The sequence below is a fragment of the Ricinus communis genome, chromosome 7 (genome assembly GCF_019578655.1).
Source record: "Ricinus communis isolate WT05 ecotype wild-type chromosome 7, ASM1957865v1, whole genome shotgun sequence".
NCBI classification, from domain to species: domain Eukaryota; kingdom Viridiplantae; phylum Streptophyta; class Magnoliopsida; order Malpighiales; family Euphorbiaceae; genus Ricinus; species Ricinus communis.
The window spans coordinates 20,542,408-20,562,486 of NC_063262.1; the positions used below are offsets into that span (position 1 = coordinate 20,542,408).

A 20,079-nucleotide genomic window follows, 5' to 3' on the forward strand; every position below is an offset into this window, starting at 1 on the left:
ACAAAGTAGTTTTTTAAACTTTATCTAAAAAAGATTAAATTGAAAATTTCTCTATATTGTGTTTGGTTGAAATATAGAAAATATATAGAATTCAATTACAAATTCATAATTTATGTGTTTTGAATGAAGTGAAAGTTAATTTAAAATATAATTAAATTCATGTGAAATTGATTATAAGTAAACTAAATGCTAATGAAATAGATAGAATTTAAAAATGAATTCCACATTAGTTTATCAATATATTTCATAAAATTAATATATCTCTTTCAACTCTGTTATTTTTATTTTATTTTCTCTCTCAAATCTTCTTTTTTAAATAAAGTAATTTTTATATAGATTTCAGCTAAACATAATTTTATTTTTTTGATAATTTTTATATTTTAAACTACTTCCTAATTGATAATAAAATAGATTTCTCACATAAATTAAATCATAAAAGAAACATATAAATACATATATACTTAAATTATTGCCCTATAATAATGACCAACATTAAAATAAAATACTTTTACACTTTTGTATCCCAAACTAAAGGAATAAGATAAAAGTGCACCACAAGAATATATAATTTAATCTCATTTTCAAAAGAAAAGAATATAGTTATTCTCCATTCTCAATAAATCTTTACATTTTAAAGTTCCTAACTCTGATTTTTGCAATTGGATCCATATATAACTTTTCTTTCAATTTGATAAAAAGAAACAAATATATAATTATTTATGCAATTAAGGAAGAAGAACTTTTATATCATAGAGAAACTCAAATTTAAAATAAAATTATTCTTCCATAACTTAATATTTAATATGTATCAACTATTCAATATCAAAATATAATATATATATATATATATATATATATATATATATTATAGATAAAAAAATTTAAATATTACTCAAGTTATAATATATACCTACCACTAAATTAAGTTTGTGAATATCACCCTTCCTCTTTAATATCATATTTGTATTTTTTTATTTAGTAATTTAGAATAATATAGAGCGTGTTGGATAGGACTCTTGCGGATAATAAAATATTATTTCAAAAGTCTTAACGTAGTTACACATTTAAAAACTCAAAATCATAATTAAGCTCAAAATACTATTACCATCCTATCTATATATACTCAAAATCATAATAAAATTGCCATTTCTATTTTTATCTGATTGATAACTCGACTAGCTAGTTGCTTTTGCCGTGATAATAAAAGGATAGAAATTCAAACACATGCCAACTCTATTAAGCTTGATTTATGGTTTTACTTATTTTAATCAAATTTTCCAATAATTTTAATTATGGTTTTTTCAAAATAAATCTTTCTGAAAAAAGAGTCAATATAGTACTAAAAAGAGAAAATTTAATGAGAACTTTATTTACTTATCGATTGTTTTATTTTATTGTAAATAAATATCAAGGGTTAATTTTACATGTCAATTCATATTCGGTAATGCTATTCTTAAAATAATTTACTTTCTTACTTAGATAAAACAATAGGTATAAGTTAATTTTTTTAGTTTTATGGTAATTAAAAATGTAGAGAAGTATGTGGTAAAAGGTATAAAAATGCCTTTAAACTTATTATAAAAGTCTAATTAAATTTTTATTATTTTTCTTAATTCAATTAAACTCATTAATTTTTATAAAAGATCCAGTTGAGTTTTTTTTTTTTTTTTGGTCAATTAAACCCATCAATTTGTATAAAAGGTCCGATTAACTCTTAATACTAATATCGTCCAAAATGACGTTGACATGTAAGAATCTTATTATTTTAAGAGTGCAAATAATAATCGCTCTGAATATTTTAAAATCACGCCTATATCACATGAGTGAGAAAAAACTACTTTTTTCCTTATTTAACTTACATCATAGCTCCTACAACTATATAATTTTTTTTAGGATTGGTCTCCCTTCATGAAGTATACATCTTTGTGGTTAAAAATATATTGGAGGTGGAGAGATATAATATAACTCAACAACTTACACTCATCCTTTATTTACAAATTAGCGTGATGAAAAAAATGAAAATATTATTGCCATTTTAGGTGAGGCAAGAAATTACTACTCTTTTTTGTAAATGATGATTTATAAATACTAATTATGCAAAAGTAAAAAAAAGTGGTTTTCTATCCATCACGTGATATATGCATGACTTTAAAATATTCAGAACGGTTATTATTCGCGCTCTCCAAATAATGAGAAATTTACACTTAACGGTATTTTGGACGCTATTATCATTATGAGTTAATTGGATTTTTTTATAAAAGTTAATATGTTTATTGGGCTAAAAAATAAAATAAAAATTTAATTGGACTTTCTATAAAAATTAATGAGTTTAATTAGCCAAAAAAAGAATGAGAGTTTAATTATATTTTTCTAATAAGTTTAAAAGTATTTTTGTTCCTTTTGCCAAATTATTTTATATAATTTTATTTTCCTAAAAGAGTATAGTTTTCCAGTTATTTTTACATGTGAAAATAAATACAGGTCTGTCTGTCTGGTGAGAAGGACGGTTTGGTAAATAGAGAAACAAGAAAAACAGAGCGGTGGAGAGAGGGTTAGCAGCGGGTCTTCTCACTTGTGTTCAACGTCCCTTACCTGCAAAGCAGTCCACATAACACAAACAGAAAACACTCTTATTTATATTTATATTTTCTTTTTATAATTCTTGCATTCAAAGAGAGAGAAAAGAACAAACTACGCACTAAGCTTAAACAAGGAATAAAGAAAAAAAAAAAGAGATTACCATGTTTAAATAACAAAACAGATACACAGCCATAGCCACCCCCAACCCAACTCTTGTTTTATCTCTCTCTCTCTCTCTCTATTTCAAATCTTGTCCATGTACTGTGATTGTTAAGTTCAAATTCTGAATGAAAAGATTTTCAAGTCATTAGGTTGCTTCTCACTGTCTTATTCTTCTGGAAATTCTACAACTGGGTTGGTTCTCTTTTCTTTTCTTTTGAAAAATGGATTCTTTGCTGAGATAGCTATTGGGTTTTGCAATAAAGAAGAAGAATTTAGAGACAGTATAAACGATACAAAATTAATAAAGAAAATGTCTTTGAAGAGTAGAGGTGGGGAGCTGAATTATTCTTATTCTTCTTCTACTTCTAATAAAAGTGTTATATCACAAAGATGGACCCTTTTCCTTTGCTTGTGTTGTTTCTGTGGTGGAATGCTCTTCACCAATAGGTATGCTTTCAATTCACACTGTTTTTGGGTTGTTTTCTTGAATTTCAAGCTAGTGCTATTTTTGGAATATATGTTCTTTCTTTTTAATCTCTTTTCCAAAATCAGGATTTTGATAAAATCCTTCTTCAGTTTTCTGGCTTTTACAAATGGGAGAAAGCTGTTTTGGACAAATTCTTTGAAGTTCTCATGTTTTTGAGATCTATCTCTATCTGATTCTTAATTGTATTTACATGTATATTAACTGGTTTTGTGAGAACAAATGTGTTTTTAATCAAATGGATGTTCTTTTTTTCTCTAAATTTTTTTGTAATCTTAATATGTGAAAGGTTTTCTTGGCTTATACTTTTTGGGTTTCATTTAGGCCTAATAAATGTAGAGAGAGATAAATAGATCCATATTTGGATTTTCTGAAGGAAGCTCACCCTTCAAAGTTTGTGGTGTTATGTTGTTTTTCTATCTTTCATGAAGTTTTGATGATAAGTCAATTGTAGTCTAAAACTAGAATTCACTTCCCTTAATTTTTGGTGGACATTCTTGCGTCTTGAAAAACTACCTCCAATTTTTTATTAAATCGGCTTCAACATTAATTGGAGGTAAAGCCTCTTTTATCTGATGTCATAATCTTTGTTCAGTTTGTAGCAAATGTCACCGTTGGTCCTTCATTAGATTTTTTCAATTGAGCGATTTCTTTATCCTCCCAATAGTATAAAAATATAAAACTAAATCTGTAGTTCTCGATTAGCTTTGAATTTATTTTGTGGCTTCTGGTGCAGTTAGATCTTATTGAGTCCGTATTTTATTATCGAAATTGATTTTTGAGATTTTGTTTGAAGTTCTATGTGCTTTTATTTTTATTTAATTCAAATTGTGATGATATTTCATCAAGGACATATGTAGTTGGCATTTAATTTATGATGGCCTGCTAATGAGGAAAATTGCTGACAGGATGTGGACAGTTCCCGAGTCTAAAAGTATCACCCGGACAACTGCAATGGAAGCTGAAAAATTGAAGTTAGTTTCAGAGGGTTGTGGCATTGAAACTGTGGGTATCTCCTCCATTACTTTGTTGTAATCCTCTAAGTTTAGCTGACAGATATGCATTAATTTGTTCCTTCTCATTCAAATGATTGTTTGTAATCTGATTTGATTCCTTTAGTTGCATCAGAAAGAAGTAAGACGCGACTCGAAGGATATTATTGGAGAAGTGTATAAGACCCATAATGCCATACAGTGAGTATATCTTATGCTGTTCTACCCTCTGCTGCTATAATTTGTTTATTTTGGCTTTGAGTGCTATAATCTTGAGTATCTAGCTTATCATAGCATGTGGAATGTAGGACATTAGATAAGACCATTTCAAATTTGGAGATGGAATTAGCTGCTGCAAGGGCAGCACAAGAGTCCATACTCAGTGGCTCTCCTTTATCAGAAGACTTGAAGAGTACCGGATCATCAGGGAAAAGAAGGTATTTGATGGTTGTTGGTATTAATACTGCTTTCAGCAGCCGGAAAAGAAGAGATTCAGTTCGTGCAACATGGATGCCACAAGGTTTGTAGATTGTTCACTTGCCTCTTTATCCTCTATTTTCAATATTCTTATGCTATTCGGATTGCAAATTAGAGTAAACTTTCCTGATTACTGTTTTGAAACATATGGAAATTAGGTGAGAAAAGGAAGAAACTGGAAGAAGAGAAGGGTATCATCATTCGATTCGTCATTGGTCATAGGTAAGGGTCCTAATCTGGTATGACTTTTTAGGCGTGTGTGTGCTAGTGTATTTATTCTTTCCTAATATGTCAAACTGTAGTCCCTTCAAGTTAAACTGAAGACTCAGCATTTTATGCAGGTAGATATTCATATTGATAAAATTTTTAATGTGTATCTTCAAACTGCTAGGACTTGCACTACTTAAGTTAATATCTAACACTTCTATCTAATCAGTTTACTTGATAAATTTATTGTTTTATGGACTAAGTTAATTTTTTTGGAAATAATGGCACCAATTTCTTATGATAGAATATGAAAATATGTATTTTCCTCTGGTGATTTTATTCTGCAAAGATTCTAGAAAAAGATACTCATATCATCAATTTGTAGTTTGCTTGGTTCTTTGATACAGACTATTTGTAAACGTTGCCCAATTGTTGTTTATCTAAGAAGCATTTAACCATCGTGAATAACTCAGGCAGTTATTACTGTACAGAGAACTTTGTTTACCTGGGGCTACTGTTTTGTTTCAATCTTTAAGACAATCCATAAATTTAATGACAATCAATTCTACTCTCTCTAAAATCATTGCATGATTTATGACAATTTATATTATGAATTCAATTCTTGTGCCCTAGATGCAAGATACGCATAAACTTCAAGTAATACTCATTAATGGTTCCACTAGATTGTGGATTTATCACTACTAATCGAAAGTTTTTTATTCTCTAGTGCCACTTCAGGAGGCATTTTGGACAGAGCCATTGAAGCGGAGGACAAAAAGCATGGAGATTTCTTGAGGCTGGTAGGAGTTTTTATCCGACTTTCCTTTCTTCTATCCTTTTTCTATGGTACATTTGTTTGCTGTATACAAAAGTACGGTCAAGAAATGAAAGATAAAATGAATTGTTACATTTTTTATTCTACCGTATGAACAGGATCATGTTGAAGGATACCTCGAATTGTCTGCCAAGACAAAAATATATTTTGCTACTGCAGTTGCTTTATGGGATGCAGATTTCTATGTCAAAGTTGATGATGATGTCCATGTGAATATAGGTACAAAAATGTACTGTTTACTGTCCTCTTATTAATGGTATGAAGTATTAATCTGAAGAATCTAAATTGGTACTTTTGCCTAGTTGAAAATTAGAAAATCAGAAAACCATTAGTGAAGATCAATTTTATATATAGTTTTTCTTCATCTGAAAAAAATGATCTTTAGCTTTTGATTGCTCGAGCATGTGAAAATTTGCAAGAATGATTTTTTCTTTTTCTATATTCATACAAATTCATGTAAAATCAAGTCCATTTCTTCTTAACTTGATGCAGCGACACTTGGAGAAACTTTAGTTAGACATAGAAAGAAATCACGGCTATACATTGGATGCATGAAATCTGGTCCTGTCCTTAATCAAAAGTAAGTGAGATTTTTTGGTCTGTCAGAAGAATTTTTGAGAAGGTAGATTCTAAGATCGCTCATTTCAATGAACAGGGGAGTAAGATATCATGAACCTGAGTTCTGGAAATTTGGGGAGGCAGGAAACAAGTACTTCCGCCATGCTACCGGACAGCTATATGCCATTTCTAAAGATTTGGCTACATATATATCAATAAACCAGTAAGTTATATTTCATTTAAAACTTAAGATGGAAGCTTATGAGCAGATGCTTAGGTCTGTCTATTTGATGTTCTGTTCTTGAATTATGATGTCACTTGTGGACATAATTATGCCAGGCATGTTCTGCACAAGTATGCTAACGAGGATGTTTCATTGGGGTCTTGGTTTATTGGACTTGATGTGGAGCACATTGACGATCGGAGACTTTGCTGTGGCACCCCACCAGGTAAATTCAATAAATTACCTGGATATTTGAAAAGTATAGTTATTATTTAATTCCTAAACTAGGCTTTTCTTTTTACCTTCATGCTGAAGAATAGTAGTTCCTATGTCTTACTTTAGCAGGGCTTAAGCCTCTTTCGCATCCATTTTTACTTGCAAAATTTTTCCTTGACAGTTCATACCAGAAACTGAATTGACTGAGTAGCACATTGATGTGATTATTTGTTTATAACTTTTAGTGGAAGGTCAAGAGAAGTTATCAAGTTCATTCCTTTAAAGCTTTCGTAAAACTAATACCTTGCAAATAATGATTTTATGGTACTCTCATGGGGCCCATTTGTGCTTTAACCATTAAATTAAGGATACTTATTCTGCATACTGACAATTATCCTACTACACCACAGCATTTGAATTGAAGTGAAATATCCTCTTGCGGTCTTTTATCAACATTTTCATTTCTAGCTTATTTTCCTTTTTGAGAGTTTTTGCTATATATGATTTATATATGTATGTTTCCAAGTACATGTATACATATATCTGATGAAATATATTTGACCGCACATATAGACTTGGATGAGAGCCAAAAGTCAAGATTGAGTCAGCATCAACTTTTCTCAAGTACTGATAGAGTCTATTCAAATAGTGAATTCTGAATTTGTTACGCAATTACTGCAGATTGTGAATGGAAAGCGCAGGCTGGCAACATTTGTGTTGCTTCTTTTGATTGGAGCTGCAGTGGAATTTGCAGATCTGCCGATAGGATTAAGGAGGTCCATAGGCGGTGCGGAGAAGGTGAGAATGCTTTGTGGAGTGCAACATTTTAAGAGTTCTTTTGAGTCTTCCAAACTTAGGAGGATCATAAGCTAGTGTTAAAGAATGAGCGTGCGGGTCTTTTTCTGTATTATTTTTGAGTATAGAAAGAAATGGAATATTACACGAGTAGTGCTAGAGAGACACGGAGAGAGTGAGCGCACATCCGCGTGCGTGAAAGAGTGAAGAGGAAGAGTGACCCCTTGCTGTGTGGATCTTTTCCATTTTAGTATAAGGAAATAGAACCACATTGATGGGCAAGGAAAACAGGCAAAATGCTGTCACCATTCAACCATTCTTTGATGCTTAGAAAGCCAATTTGTAAGTTAACAGTTCTATGGCTATCAAGCTAATAATAAATACAAATTCTTCTGGTATTTCCCTTCTTTTCTTTTGATTTTTACTCATCCGTTTTGCTATTACCTTGTCTGATTCTACATCTATGCAAATTATATCATGGCTCCATGTCAATGCAACAATGTGGACCTGAATTATTTAACACGTGTGGTTGATGACTAAATTTATAAGATTTTGTTTTAAGATCGGTGTTTGTACTAAAATGTGTTTTTTCTTTTGTTTGCTTTCTTAGTCTTTTGCATAATAAAATAGTTGTCTCGAACTGGTTAATTATAAATCTTACAATATAATTTTATATTTGATATTTGGTAAATTAATAATTTTATTAAGTATTACATTTCATTAAATATTGATTATTTTATTATTTAAAAATTAGTAATTTTGTTAGTAGTTGATTATAATAATAATTTTAGTATAATAAAAATTAATAGAAATAATAAAGAATTAAAATTTTATTTGCTTAAAATATTTTTAATGCATTTTTTATTTACAAATCCTAACATTTTTTAATATTTTTTTTATTGACTTCAAGGATGGTTCTATTTTTTTTATAAAATAACATATTCTTTTTTATATGACATTAAATTTTCACCGCCACACATATTCATTAGGTTTATTAGACATAAATTGTAAGTTCATTAGACATAAATATTAGATTCATTGATAGTACAATGTAGGTTCATTAAAGATTTACTCTTAAATATAGTTATAAATAACAAGATCATTAAGCATTAATTGTTGATAGGTTCATCAAATATAAAGTGTATAGTTCTAAAATGCAAATCCATTAATTAAAATATGAATTGTTTTTTAAATTATAAATTTCTAAACTATAATCTATGAATATTAGGTGTACGTACGATGAACTTAGTTTATAAATTATAAATTTTTTATTTTGAACCTATCAATCTGTATATTTTTATAAACTTCTTGGATATTATATATGAACTTCAAGTATACTTGAAATAAATTTAAAATTGCTAACTTACGAACTTGTAGTTTTATAATATAAAATTTTCAATGTAATTTTTATTTATAAATTTTAACACTTTTTAGTATTTTTTTAATAATTTCACAAATAATTCTATTTTTTTTATAAAATATCATATTTATTTTTTATATGACATTGAATTTTTACTGTCGCGTATATTTATTAAGTTTATTAGATATAAATTGTAGGTTCATTAGACATAGATTTTTGGTTCATTGGTAGTATAATGTAGGTTCATTGAAGATTTATTGTTAAATATAGTTATAAATAACAAAACTATTAAGTACTGTTTATAGGTTCATCAAATATAAGGTACGTAGCTTCATCAGTTCTAAACTATAAATTCATCAGTTAAAATATGAATCTGTTTTTCGAATTATGGAGTTTTAAACTATAATCTATAAATATCAAGTATCTGTGTGAACTTATAGTTTATAAACTATAAATATTTTGGTTTTAACCTATGAATTTGTATATTTTTATGAACTTTTTGGATATTATATATGAACATCAAGTATACTTGTAATAAACCTATAGTTTACAATTTATAAACCTGTTGTTAACTTACGAGCCTATAGTTTTATAATTTAAAATTTTCAATATAATTTTTATTTACAAATTCTAACATTTTTAATAGTTTTTTAATGACTTCAAGGATAGTTCTATTTCTTTTATAAATTATCAAATTTATTTTTTATATGATATTAAATTTTCATTGTCATGCATATTCATTAGGTTAACTAAATATAAATCATAGGTTAATTAGACATAAATTGTAGGTCCATTAAACATAAATTGTAAGTTCATTGGTGGTACAATATAGGTTCATTGAAGATTTACTCTTAAATATAGTTATAGACAATAAAATCATTAAGTATTACTTATAGGTTTATTGAATATGAAGTGTAGATTCATTAGTTCTCAACCATAAAATCATTAGTTAAAATATGAATTTATTTTTCAAATTATGAATTTTTGAACTATAATCTATGAATTTCAGGTGCACGTGTGATGAATGTATAGTTTATAAATTATGAACATTTTATTTTTAACTTATAAATCTGTATATTTTTATAAACTTCTAGGATATTATATATAAACTTCAATTATACTTATAGTAAACTTATGGTTTATAATTTATGAAACCTGTTGTTCGTTACGAATTTGTAATTTTATGATTGATGTTTAAAGATTTTACTAAGAAATTTATGTTCATAACATATGATGGTGCATTGTAATTTGTAATTATGAATAAAAAATTATTAATTATTATATTCTATTACTATTATTATTATTAAATTTTAAAATCAAAATATTATTATGTAATATTGTTAATAAAGTTTATATATGTATAAAATTTCACTTTAACAATTACACCGAAGAAGAGTAATGAAGAAAGCATGATAATTTGCATTACTCTGTTCATTATTTTATTGCCAAGTAGAAGCTCTCTCTTATTACACTTACAACACATGAGACCATCCATCAAAGTCTCATTTTTGTCTTTCCGGACATTGCATTGACCTACGCATAATCCATAGAAAAAGGGAAAAGAAAAGAAAAAGGGCTGCATATGCCTTTGTCGATACATAGCTTAAGCATCATAATGCCTTCTTCCTGACTGGAACCTTGAGCTACCTAAGGTTGTTTCCTCTCTAGCAAACTTGATTCTCCTTGCCTCTTCTATCGACACCCGGAATGCATTGGCAATCACCTCCACTGGCATGCCGCGAACAGCAGAAGAGCGGCCGGAAAGATCAGAGGTCATGGCATTGTCGTTGGTCTTGAACGCGACGTATTCGAATCTGTCACTCTCTGATCGTTTCACCACCACAAAGTTCTGTGGCACGGTCAGGACCTGTCCTTCTCTTACATTTCCATCGAACACACTGTTGCCGTTCTCATCCACCACCTGAATCCTTGCTTGACCCTTCACGGCATAGATTACGCTGTGGGCATTTATGTGCCAGTGGGGTAACCTCACAGCATCCTGCCAGGAACATATCAATCATTATAAATTGTGGAAGCGCTTCATTATAATTAGAATCAAAGGAGCATTGATGACTTACATTGCGAAGAACGACATGGGAAGCACTGAGTTGGAGCCATCGCAGAATAGGGAGGTTGTGGCTGTTGACAGTGCTAACACGGCCAACTTCTGGGACAAATATATCAGAGCGAGAGGGATCAGCAATGTTCTCTTTCATTCTCATGGTGCAAAATGTCTCCTCAACGCCATTGTAACGTCCTGGTCGGCCTTCTTGCTCTCTCTCTCGTTGTTCCTCTCTCTCTTGTTGAGACCGGGGTGGCCTGACTACCAGAAGCCTACCTTCTACATTCACAATGCTGCCTCTGAAGTCATTTTGGCCTTGAAGCTTCCTAGCCAACTGCTCGTCCACGTTGAAAGCTTCGGCAAGGACTCTTGAGTCTATTCCGCAGAAAAGATTGTTGCACGAAACATGTGGTGGCCGACTTGGACGGCGAGCAAATTGATGCTGGCCGCGCTCATAGTCGCCGCGTGGAAGTTGAGGGAACTCATCTTCTGTGTTGCCAGCTAGATAGAAGTTCTGTTAACAAGTTCAAGAAAAACCATAAAATGTGAATTAACGCCTAACAAACACCTGACCATACAGACACGCGTAGGTAGGCATATGTTTTTGATTCTTACTCTGGGGTTCCTGTCAAGCTGGTTGCCTATGTTGGCAGTGTCAAGGACAGAAATAGTAACGACAGGCTCATTGCCGTCGTTGTAGCACCAGTGGGCTACTCCAGCAGGCAAAGCAATAACATCGCCCTTACGGAAATGACGAATCTTCTGGTGCTGATCACGAACTCTGCTGCTGCCACCTGATTGCTGAGACTCTTGGAGTGTTTCAGCACATCCCAGGAGCAAGACCCCTGTCATTCCTCTACCTGTATATACACAAATTAATCATCTCATAATCCAAAATTCCAAGCACATTAACTCACATATACAGCTTGAATATATAATTGCAGCTTTTGAATATTTAATTTTACCCTGGACAATGTATAAGAGTTGAGGAGCATTGCTATAGGATGGCAATAGAAGGCCATTGGGATGAATGGTACGTCTAACAACAGCAACACCAGCGCATTGGAACTGATCACGGTTAGGATTCCACGACTCAACCAAACCAGCTTCGGTCTGAATACGTTTATCGGGTTCGAGGGCATAGAGTTTATTGAGTTGGCACCCATTACCCTGCTGAAATTCACGGCGAGCTAGAGAGCCATGGAAGAGAACAAGTAGGAAGAAAGAAAGAGAGAGCAGCGAAGAAGGCTGAACCATAGTGGCAGAGAGGAGGGGATAGGTGGTTCTGGGATGGAAGTGGCGAATGGAAGGGGTTGGTATTTATAGAGGAAGAAGGAGATGCAAAAGAAAGATGATCGTAAGGTTTCTTTGGTCACTCTCTTTGATTTGCATGGCTACTTCATCTTAACTTCTTACACCTAATAAAGTCAGATAGGGCAGGTGTATCAAAACTCCATAGAAGAATACAAAAGTTTGTGAATGGGGAAAAAGAAAAAAGAAGAAGACAACATTGGATTGCAAAAACCATTACCACAACACCAAAAAGTGATCAAGTGTCTAATAACTATGGTTGAAATTTAGCAATTGAAGTGTCATGTAGGCATAACTATGGTTGATTTAGTACTTTAACTCGATGTTTGATCTTTAACGTCCAAGTAAAGAGAGGTTAGGGACAAATGTTAGATTTCTTTTCTTCTTTTGCATTTAATATAACGCTCTTTTGCATCTCCATGCCCAATTGTTTAAATCACACATACAGAAGATGATCTATCCAGTGGAGTCAATGTTTGATCTATTTCGTTATATTTACAGATTGATAATTTAATATACTTTACTTAAACATATTTTGTTGTCTATAATATTTACTTAAACAAATCTCATACTATAATTCAAACTGTATGATACTTTACTAGTAATACTTTAAGAACACAAATCCTATATATATACACTTAAAACTCTTATTAATTCGAAAAGATATACACTTGCTCAAATAACCCTAGCTAGTTGTAACCAGAGTTACAACCACATAGATGCCAACAAATAAAGACCAGCCTGGAGGGCAATTAATGACCATCGTCCCCTAAATGTCCCTTCAGGTACCAAGTCTGTCTAAGCTTCAACATTAATGGGTGTTAAACCCTCATAATCTTTGTTCTGTTTATAGTAAGTATCACTGTTGGTCCTTCATAAGATTTCTTCAATCTAACCACCTCCTTATCCTCTAATATTTTTTCTCTTTTTAAAAAAAATATGTAGTTCTTTTGTTTAGCTTTGAATTTATTTGGTGCATGGCTTAGAAAGAAATTAAGATTAGTAAATGCAAGTATTGATCCTCTGTCATTTCAGGACTATGAGAATTAATTGACGCAGCGGCAGTAGTTTCTTTTGTTTTTTCGTTGTCTCCCTCTCTTTGTTCTTGTTAATGCCGAATTAATTCACGAGGTTATTATAGTTAAATATGATATCAAGTGAAAAATAAAAGTAGAAAAACAAAAGCAAAATGACCATAGAAGCTGGTAGATGGAAGAAGAGTCAAGAAAGCATGGTGAACGCATCACTTGCATTCTCTACTACAAATCCAGTTATCGGTGACAATTTTGTTTCTGCCACCAGAATAATTGTCACAAATACAACATAATATGTGACATTACATTTTAGGATTAAGTATTATTTATCGCTGCAGTTTGGTCTAATACACAAATTGATTCTTATATTTTTTTATTATATTAAAATTTAGAACGTTTAAATCAAAAAAATTTACCCTAAAAACTTTTTCAGCGCAAATATATAGTTAAATTATTTAAAATACGTAATCTAAACCCACATTTAATAAATAACTTTTTATTTTAGCTTATGTGGCTAATAGTAGACCCATTAAAAACATTAAAAATATGAAAAAAAGAATATTTAGATCCAAATTGAGATAGTGATCACGGTTCAATTAACTGAATCGTCGGCCATTTTTAAGAACTTAATATATATATCAATTTTTAAATTTATGAACCTTAAATCTAAAATATTAATATTGGCTAACCTGTATTTACAGTACGGTTAACCAGATTTTTAATTTTTAATAAATATTAAATTTTATAATTTTTTTAATAAATTTTTAATATTTTAGCATCCTTTTTCTTTCCTCAATTAATAAATTAATAATAACAACGATAATAATAATATAATTAATATACTATTTTTTAAAATTAGACTTATTTTTTAATAAGAATTTTTTACTAATTAATATATTAAATATATTTATATAAATTAATACTTCAGTAATTTATTAACTAATTTATTAATTAAATCTATATAAGCTAATATTAAATATATAATGGATACAAGCATTCCACATAATCAATAATTATAATAAATATAATAATTCTATATATATATATATATAATTTCAGTGGTTAACTAAAACGTTGGTCTTTTAATATAGAGAATCGAAACTAAAATTGAAAACTGAAAATTTCTAAAATGAAAAATAAAGTTGAAACGTTGGTTCAGTTAATTTATTTTATCAATTTAATTTTTTTTTTTGATTCAGACAGAATTCCTTCGATTTTTTTATATCACCCCTAGTGGTGATATGCCCTCTCTATTTACTGTGTGAGTCGATATTTTAACATTCCTTTTAAATTATTAATATATATATATATATATATATATATATATATATATATATATATATATTATATTAATTTTTGAAATAAGTTTTGAAATAAGTTTTAATATATTTATAAATTCTATAATACATTGTTAGAAGTTATATTATTGATAAAATCATAATTCAGTGATGGTTCAAGTTAAATATATATAATATTATATAAAAGAATAAAAGTATAAATATGTGTATTTAAAAAATATTAAAAAAATAAAACATATAGTACTTTTTGATATAAAAAATATATATACCTCAAGTTAAAAGTGCTAAACTTTTATTAATTTGACTGAATTTGATAACTTGATACAGAATGGGATTATGGTTGTCATAGAAGCAACTAATTCTTTTGTAAATTTTGAAATGGCAGAGAAAGGAAAAGGAAAAGAAGAAAGAAGAAGAAAAAGTAGGAGAAGGAAGAGAGATAAAAGAGAAAAGTGGTATTTTTTGAAAGTAATTACTATATATCTTTCATATTTTTTTTATATTACACTACTTACTCCTTAATATTTAAGATTAGATTTTTTTATTTTTCTATTTTATAATTTTATATTAAAGTCTATTTTATCGGAATTTCTGCTAAAGAATTGTTAACTAGGTTTAGTTTTATACTATTTGTCCACTATGTTTTTTGTGTAATATACATGCCTCCTTTATTTTATTTATTGTATTAATTTTTTTTTTTGTATTTTAAAAATCAATGCAATTAAAAGACTAAATTGATAAAAAAATAATTTAATTTTTAAATTTTTTATCAAAGTTATGATTTTAGTGTAACAAAATTAATATTAAGGATAATATCTATTTTATTTTAATAATTTAAAGTTAAATTATATAATTTTTTAATATTTTGATAAATATAATTATTTTTAAAACACTTAAATTTTATTAGAGTTTAATTATGCCAAAATTAGAGTAATTAAAGAACACTAGTTAATTATTTGTGTACGAACACAACTTGATTTTTACATAAAAGTTAGACAAGAGAATTCTAGTGTAACAAATAAACTATAAGGGACATGTGTATATTACATAAAAGATCAAGGGGCAAATGACAATTGTTTAACAGAAAGTTTGACCAAAAGAATTTTTAGTATAAAATAGAGAGATGAAATATATATTTATTAAATATTAAGAGGTAATTAATATGAAAATTTATAAAGACAAATAGTAATTACAAATGAATGAGAATTGTATACATTAAACCACCATTAGCCACATCAACACTATTAATTTCTCTGTTATGTTGAGAGGTTTGAATTGGAGGCTTCTACAATTTAAGGGTAAATATGCTATTCTCACCAAATATTAGCAGCAAAAATGCACATTTTCCTCTACTTTTAACTGGTCACTATATTAAATTAATTTTATACTAAAAACTTCTTTTGTTAAAATTTCTATTAGGAAATCGTTAATTAGGTTTGGTTTTATACTTTTTTTTTTTTGTAATATACAAATTGCACATGTATTTTATTTTTACACTAAAATTTCCTTGTAGTTTGAAAGTCAACGTAATTAAGGATCTAAATTGATTAAAAAATATAATTTGATCCTCAAACTTTTTATCAAAGTTATAATTCTACTGAACAAAATTAATAATAATAATAATACTATCTATTTTATTTTAACAATTTCAAATTAAATTATATGAATCTTCAATATTTTAATTAATATAAGTACTTTTAAGATATTTAAATTTTACTAAAATTTAATTATGCTAAAGTTAGAATAATTAAAGAACACTAATTAATTGTTTTCGTACAGACACTAAAATTAATTTTTATATAAAAATTAGACAAGAGAATTTTAGTATAAGGTCAATTTGTATATTGCACTAAAGATTAAGGAAAAAATAGTATAAAACTAAATTTAGTTAACGGTTGGTTAACAAAAATTCTAACCAAAGGGGTGTTACACATGGTGCCCTTTCCTTAGCTTCCTTAATCACACAAATATTTTCCTAATCTTAAAAACAAAAGATCCTAAGACAATGAAAGAGTCCAAACCCATCAGTCTCTGCAATGTGTTTTATAAAACTGTGTCTAAAGTGATTACTAATAGAACCATGAAAGTACTACCTAGTGTTATTTCTCAAACTCAAAGTGGCTTTGTGCAGGGGAGATTGATTACATATAATATTCTTATTGCTTTTGAGTTCTTTCATCACATGAAATGAAATGCATGAACAAAGGTAAAAAAAAAGTCAGATGGCTCTAAAACTTAACACGACTAAAGCATATGATAGGGTTGAATGAATTTTACGGAGAAAGTTATGCATAATATAAGATTTCTTGTTGCCTTGATTGAGCTGACCATGAAGTGCATTAGATTTGTTTTTTTTACTGTCATGATTAATGGCTTTTTTCATGATTTCTTTAAGCCCTAAGAAGGGAATAAGACATGGCGATCCTCTATCCTCCTTATCTATTTATAATGTGTGTTGAGGCTTTTTTAGGATTGCTTTATAATGCTGAGAGGGACGAGAAAACTCATGGTGCTTGAGTTGCTAGAGTTGCTCTCACCATATCTCATTTATTTGTTGCAAATGATTCAATAGTCTATGCTAGAGCAATTCAATAGGAAGGGGAATCCATTATGTGATACAAACCAAACTAGCACAACGAATCCTACTCTAACAAAGAGTCTTGATGATGCAAACCTTACTAGCTCAAGGAATTCTAATCCAATAAGGAGTCCTGACTCAACTGGGAATCCTAATCCTGTAAGGAGTCCTGATAATATTAGGAGTTCAAGAATCCTAATTCGGAGTTCAAGCAATAAAAAGAATCCTAATTCAACTAGGAGTCATAGTTCGATTGAAATTGCAAGTCAATGAGCTTATCGAAGTCATTTTGGCTAAGGACACATCAAGACTTAAAAAATTGGATTTAAGTTCAAGGCTTGTTAATCTAATTCAGTTTATTGGACTTGAATGAATTTAATTGGCTTAAAATGACCAAAAGAAGTTGAATTGGAGCATATGACAACTCTGGGCCTAACTTGGCTTATGTTATGAGGCCCATCTATATGACTTATGTAAATTAGGATTTTATGGCTTATTTTGGGTGGCCACACACGTATTTTAACATAATTAGAACTTTGTTTAAGTTATCTCTTTTAGTTAGGAAGGTTATATTTATCCTAGATTAGATGTAAATCCTTATTAGTGGTTATATTTATTCTAGATTAGATATAAATCCTTATTAGTTAAGTAAGAGTTCTATTCTTACTAAGACTTTGGATATGTCTTTAAAGCATGTCAAATTCGTATGCCTTTGGCAGATTATAATTAATTACAGTTTTGTACTTCCTTTCAAATCAAAATTACTTGTATCTTGTGTACTTATTGAATGTAAAACTTACTTATCAAGGAGTTGATATATCTTTGTGGCGTACTTAGGATTGGGGTTTAAGGGATTTAGTTTTCCTTAGGTTCTAATTTTTTATTATCTTTCTAAGAGATCTCTCTTCTAATCTTTCTTAGAGGTTAAACCGAATTGGTTCTTGGAGTTTTTATGTTAATATGTTGGGGGTCTGCAATTCAAAAGTATTAGAGGGCATCTGGTCTGGTGATAAACTTAGAGAATTCGGTGGTGGTGTTTAGCATTAATGTGAGCATGGTTAGCAGGCACCAAATTAGCAATTGCTTGGGAGTCCAGCTTGTGAGTAAATTTGATAAGTATCTTGGATTACCTACAGAGCTAGGGAAAGTAAAGAAGCAGATTTTTGGGATGCTGTCTGATCGGGTTTGGAAGAAATTATGTAGATGAAATTAGAATGCCTTGTCACGACCCCACCCGTGGGCCCGTGACCGGCACTAGGGAATGGGTAAAGAGGTAAAAATTTTGAGAAAGAAAGATTAAGGTCCCTGGTCGAGCATTGCTCTCGGGGCGCCAGTCTTATTGGATTAAGAGAGCCGAATGGCTACTAGATTTCTTATTTGGATATTTAAGTGACCGGAGGTAAGGTCCCCGGTCGAGCTTTGCTCTCGGCCAGTCTTATTGGATAAGAGAGCCAAAAGGCTAAGGCCGAGAGTTAAGTGACCGGATCGGAGGTAGGTCCCCGGTCGAGCTTTGCTCTCCGGGCCCCAGTCTGTTGGAATGAGAGGTTTGAGATGTTAGAGTTGAGGTTAGTTGAGACATAAGTGTTGAAATAATCGAGATTTTAGAGTTGGGATTAGAGTTCCCACCAAGTACTCATCCCGCTGCATGTGGAATAAATTTTGTTTAAGCATGGCATGACACGTATGGTTCGCGTGATTTACTAATTATTTTAAAATTAAATGAATGTGACATTGAGATATTTGAAACTGTTTTAGATATATGATTTTAACTCACTCTAGACCCATACCTCCATTTATGTTGTTTTCGATTCGGATCGCTAGTTCTCTCGACTCTTATTCAAGAACCCGACTCCTTCATCATCGGGTGAAGTATTTGATTTGGTATGTAAAATGGTAAATCTTAGATTCTCCGCAGAGTAAATAGTAGATGTATCAGTTTGTAAATTTTCCGAGCTTCGGGTCTCGCCCTAGTTTTTCCGGTAGACCAAGTAATTTTGTAAAGTGTAACTATTAAGATAAATTGTGACTTTAATAATATTAATTTGAGATGAGATTTGTTTAAATCGTTGAGTGTCGGGGCTTACTACGGGTTTCGGTGGCCTTAAGCCTACCCATTCCTAGTCGGCCACGGCCCACCAGTGGGTCGTGACAAAGTTGGTATCGAGCTTAGGTTTAGATTTCCTTCGACCTAAGTTAAGATTTTTCTTAACGGAGTTAGGATCATGTCCGTCTTGTTGTTTTCATTGACTCAGTGTTTGACCTTGACAGAGAGTCAGTCTTTCCTTTCTTGTAAGCTTGTCTTTGGTACGGCCGAGAATGAGCTTGTAGCGATGGGAAGATCCAGAGCGCGATAGACTCGTACTGTTTCTTCAAGTGATTAGTGCAGTCCGCCTTTAGAAGCTTTGATTGTTGTTTCCGATGGTGGGCACCGCAGTCGGTTTAGTGTAGAGCGTGGTTGCAATCGTGTCATGGATTGTCTCGTCATTGCATCGGGGCATCGTCTTATTGAGTAGCTACCGAAAGTAGTGCACCGGGAAGTCGAGTAGATGTCGAGCTCTATGGTTGAGTTTTGGTGATTGTAAGAAGCTTAAGAAAGGTAGCAGGGAGTATTTTCGGACGCTCATAATCCGGTAGAAACTTAAGCGAACATTATCTATTTTTCTAAGTAGAACAAGTGTTTTAAAATACAATATTGCGATTCCGTAAGAATGCATATGGCATTTCAACGTTAGGCATACATAAATTCATTTTAGGACATGCATCATACATTGTGCATTCGCAACCCTTGGTGATAGGGGGCATCATCACCCTGGCGATATTGTAGAATTTTATATAAAGAAAAATGGCTAGAGATTTTACGATTTTGTAAAAGTATTTTCAAGATAATAAAGTTTTTATCGTTGATGA

The 20,079-nt window shown here is 30.5% G+C and overlaps 2 protein-coding genes across 7 annotated transcripts; one reads left to right on the forward strand and one right to left on the reverse strand.

Annotated features, from left to right (window-relative positions):
- Positions 1 to 2,536: 2,536 nt before the first annotated feature.
- On the forward strand, positions 2,537 to 7,927 carry LOC8274845 (probable beta-1,3-galactosyltransferase 2). 6 transcript variants are annotated; one of them, XM_015722398.3, is made up of 11 exons: positions 2,537 to 3,189; positions 4,135 to 4,231; positions 4,346 to 4,419; positions 4,527 to 4,738; positions 4,854 to 4,917; positions 5,630 to 5,702; positions 5,836 to 5,956; positions 6,230 to 6,317; positions 6,393 to 6,518; positions 6,635 to 6,744; positions 7,416 to 7,927. In XM_015722398.3, the coding sequence occupies exons 1-11, from the start codon at positions 3,053 to 3,055 to the stop codon at positions 7,562 to 7,564; spliced, it is 1,251 nt and encodes a 416-aa protein (XP_015577884.1). In that variant the 5' UTR covers positions 2,537 to 3,052; the 3' UTR covers positions 7,565 to 7,927. The 6 variants fall into 6 exon arrangements, with proteins under 6 accessions (XP_015577884.1, XP_002524194.2, XP_048233203.1 ...); XM_002524148.4 differs by having other exon boundaries at positions 4,355 to 4,419; XM_048377246.1 differs by having other exon boundaries at positions 2,538 to 2,934; positions 4,355 to 4,419.
- A 2,361-nt stretch (positions 7,928 to 10,288) lies between these two features.
- LOC8274846 (11S globulin) lies at positions 10,289 to 12,261 on the reverse strand. The gene is made up of 4 exons (XM_002524149.4): positions 11,917 to 12,261; positions 11,567 to 11,811; positions 10,968 to 11,465; positions 10,289 to 10,888 (listed from the first exon to the last, which is right to left on the reverse strand). The coding sequence occupies exons 1-4, from the start codon at positions 12,206 to 12,208 to the stop codon at positions 10,493 to 10,495; spliced, it is 1,431 nt and encodes a 476-aa protein (XP_002524195.1). The 5' UTR covers positions 12,209 to 12,261; the 3' UTR covers positions 10,289 to 10,492.
- Between the last annotated feature and the right edge of the window lie 7,818 nt (positions 12,262 to 20,079).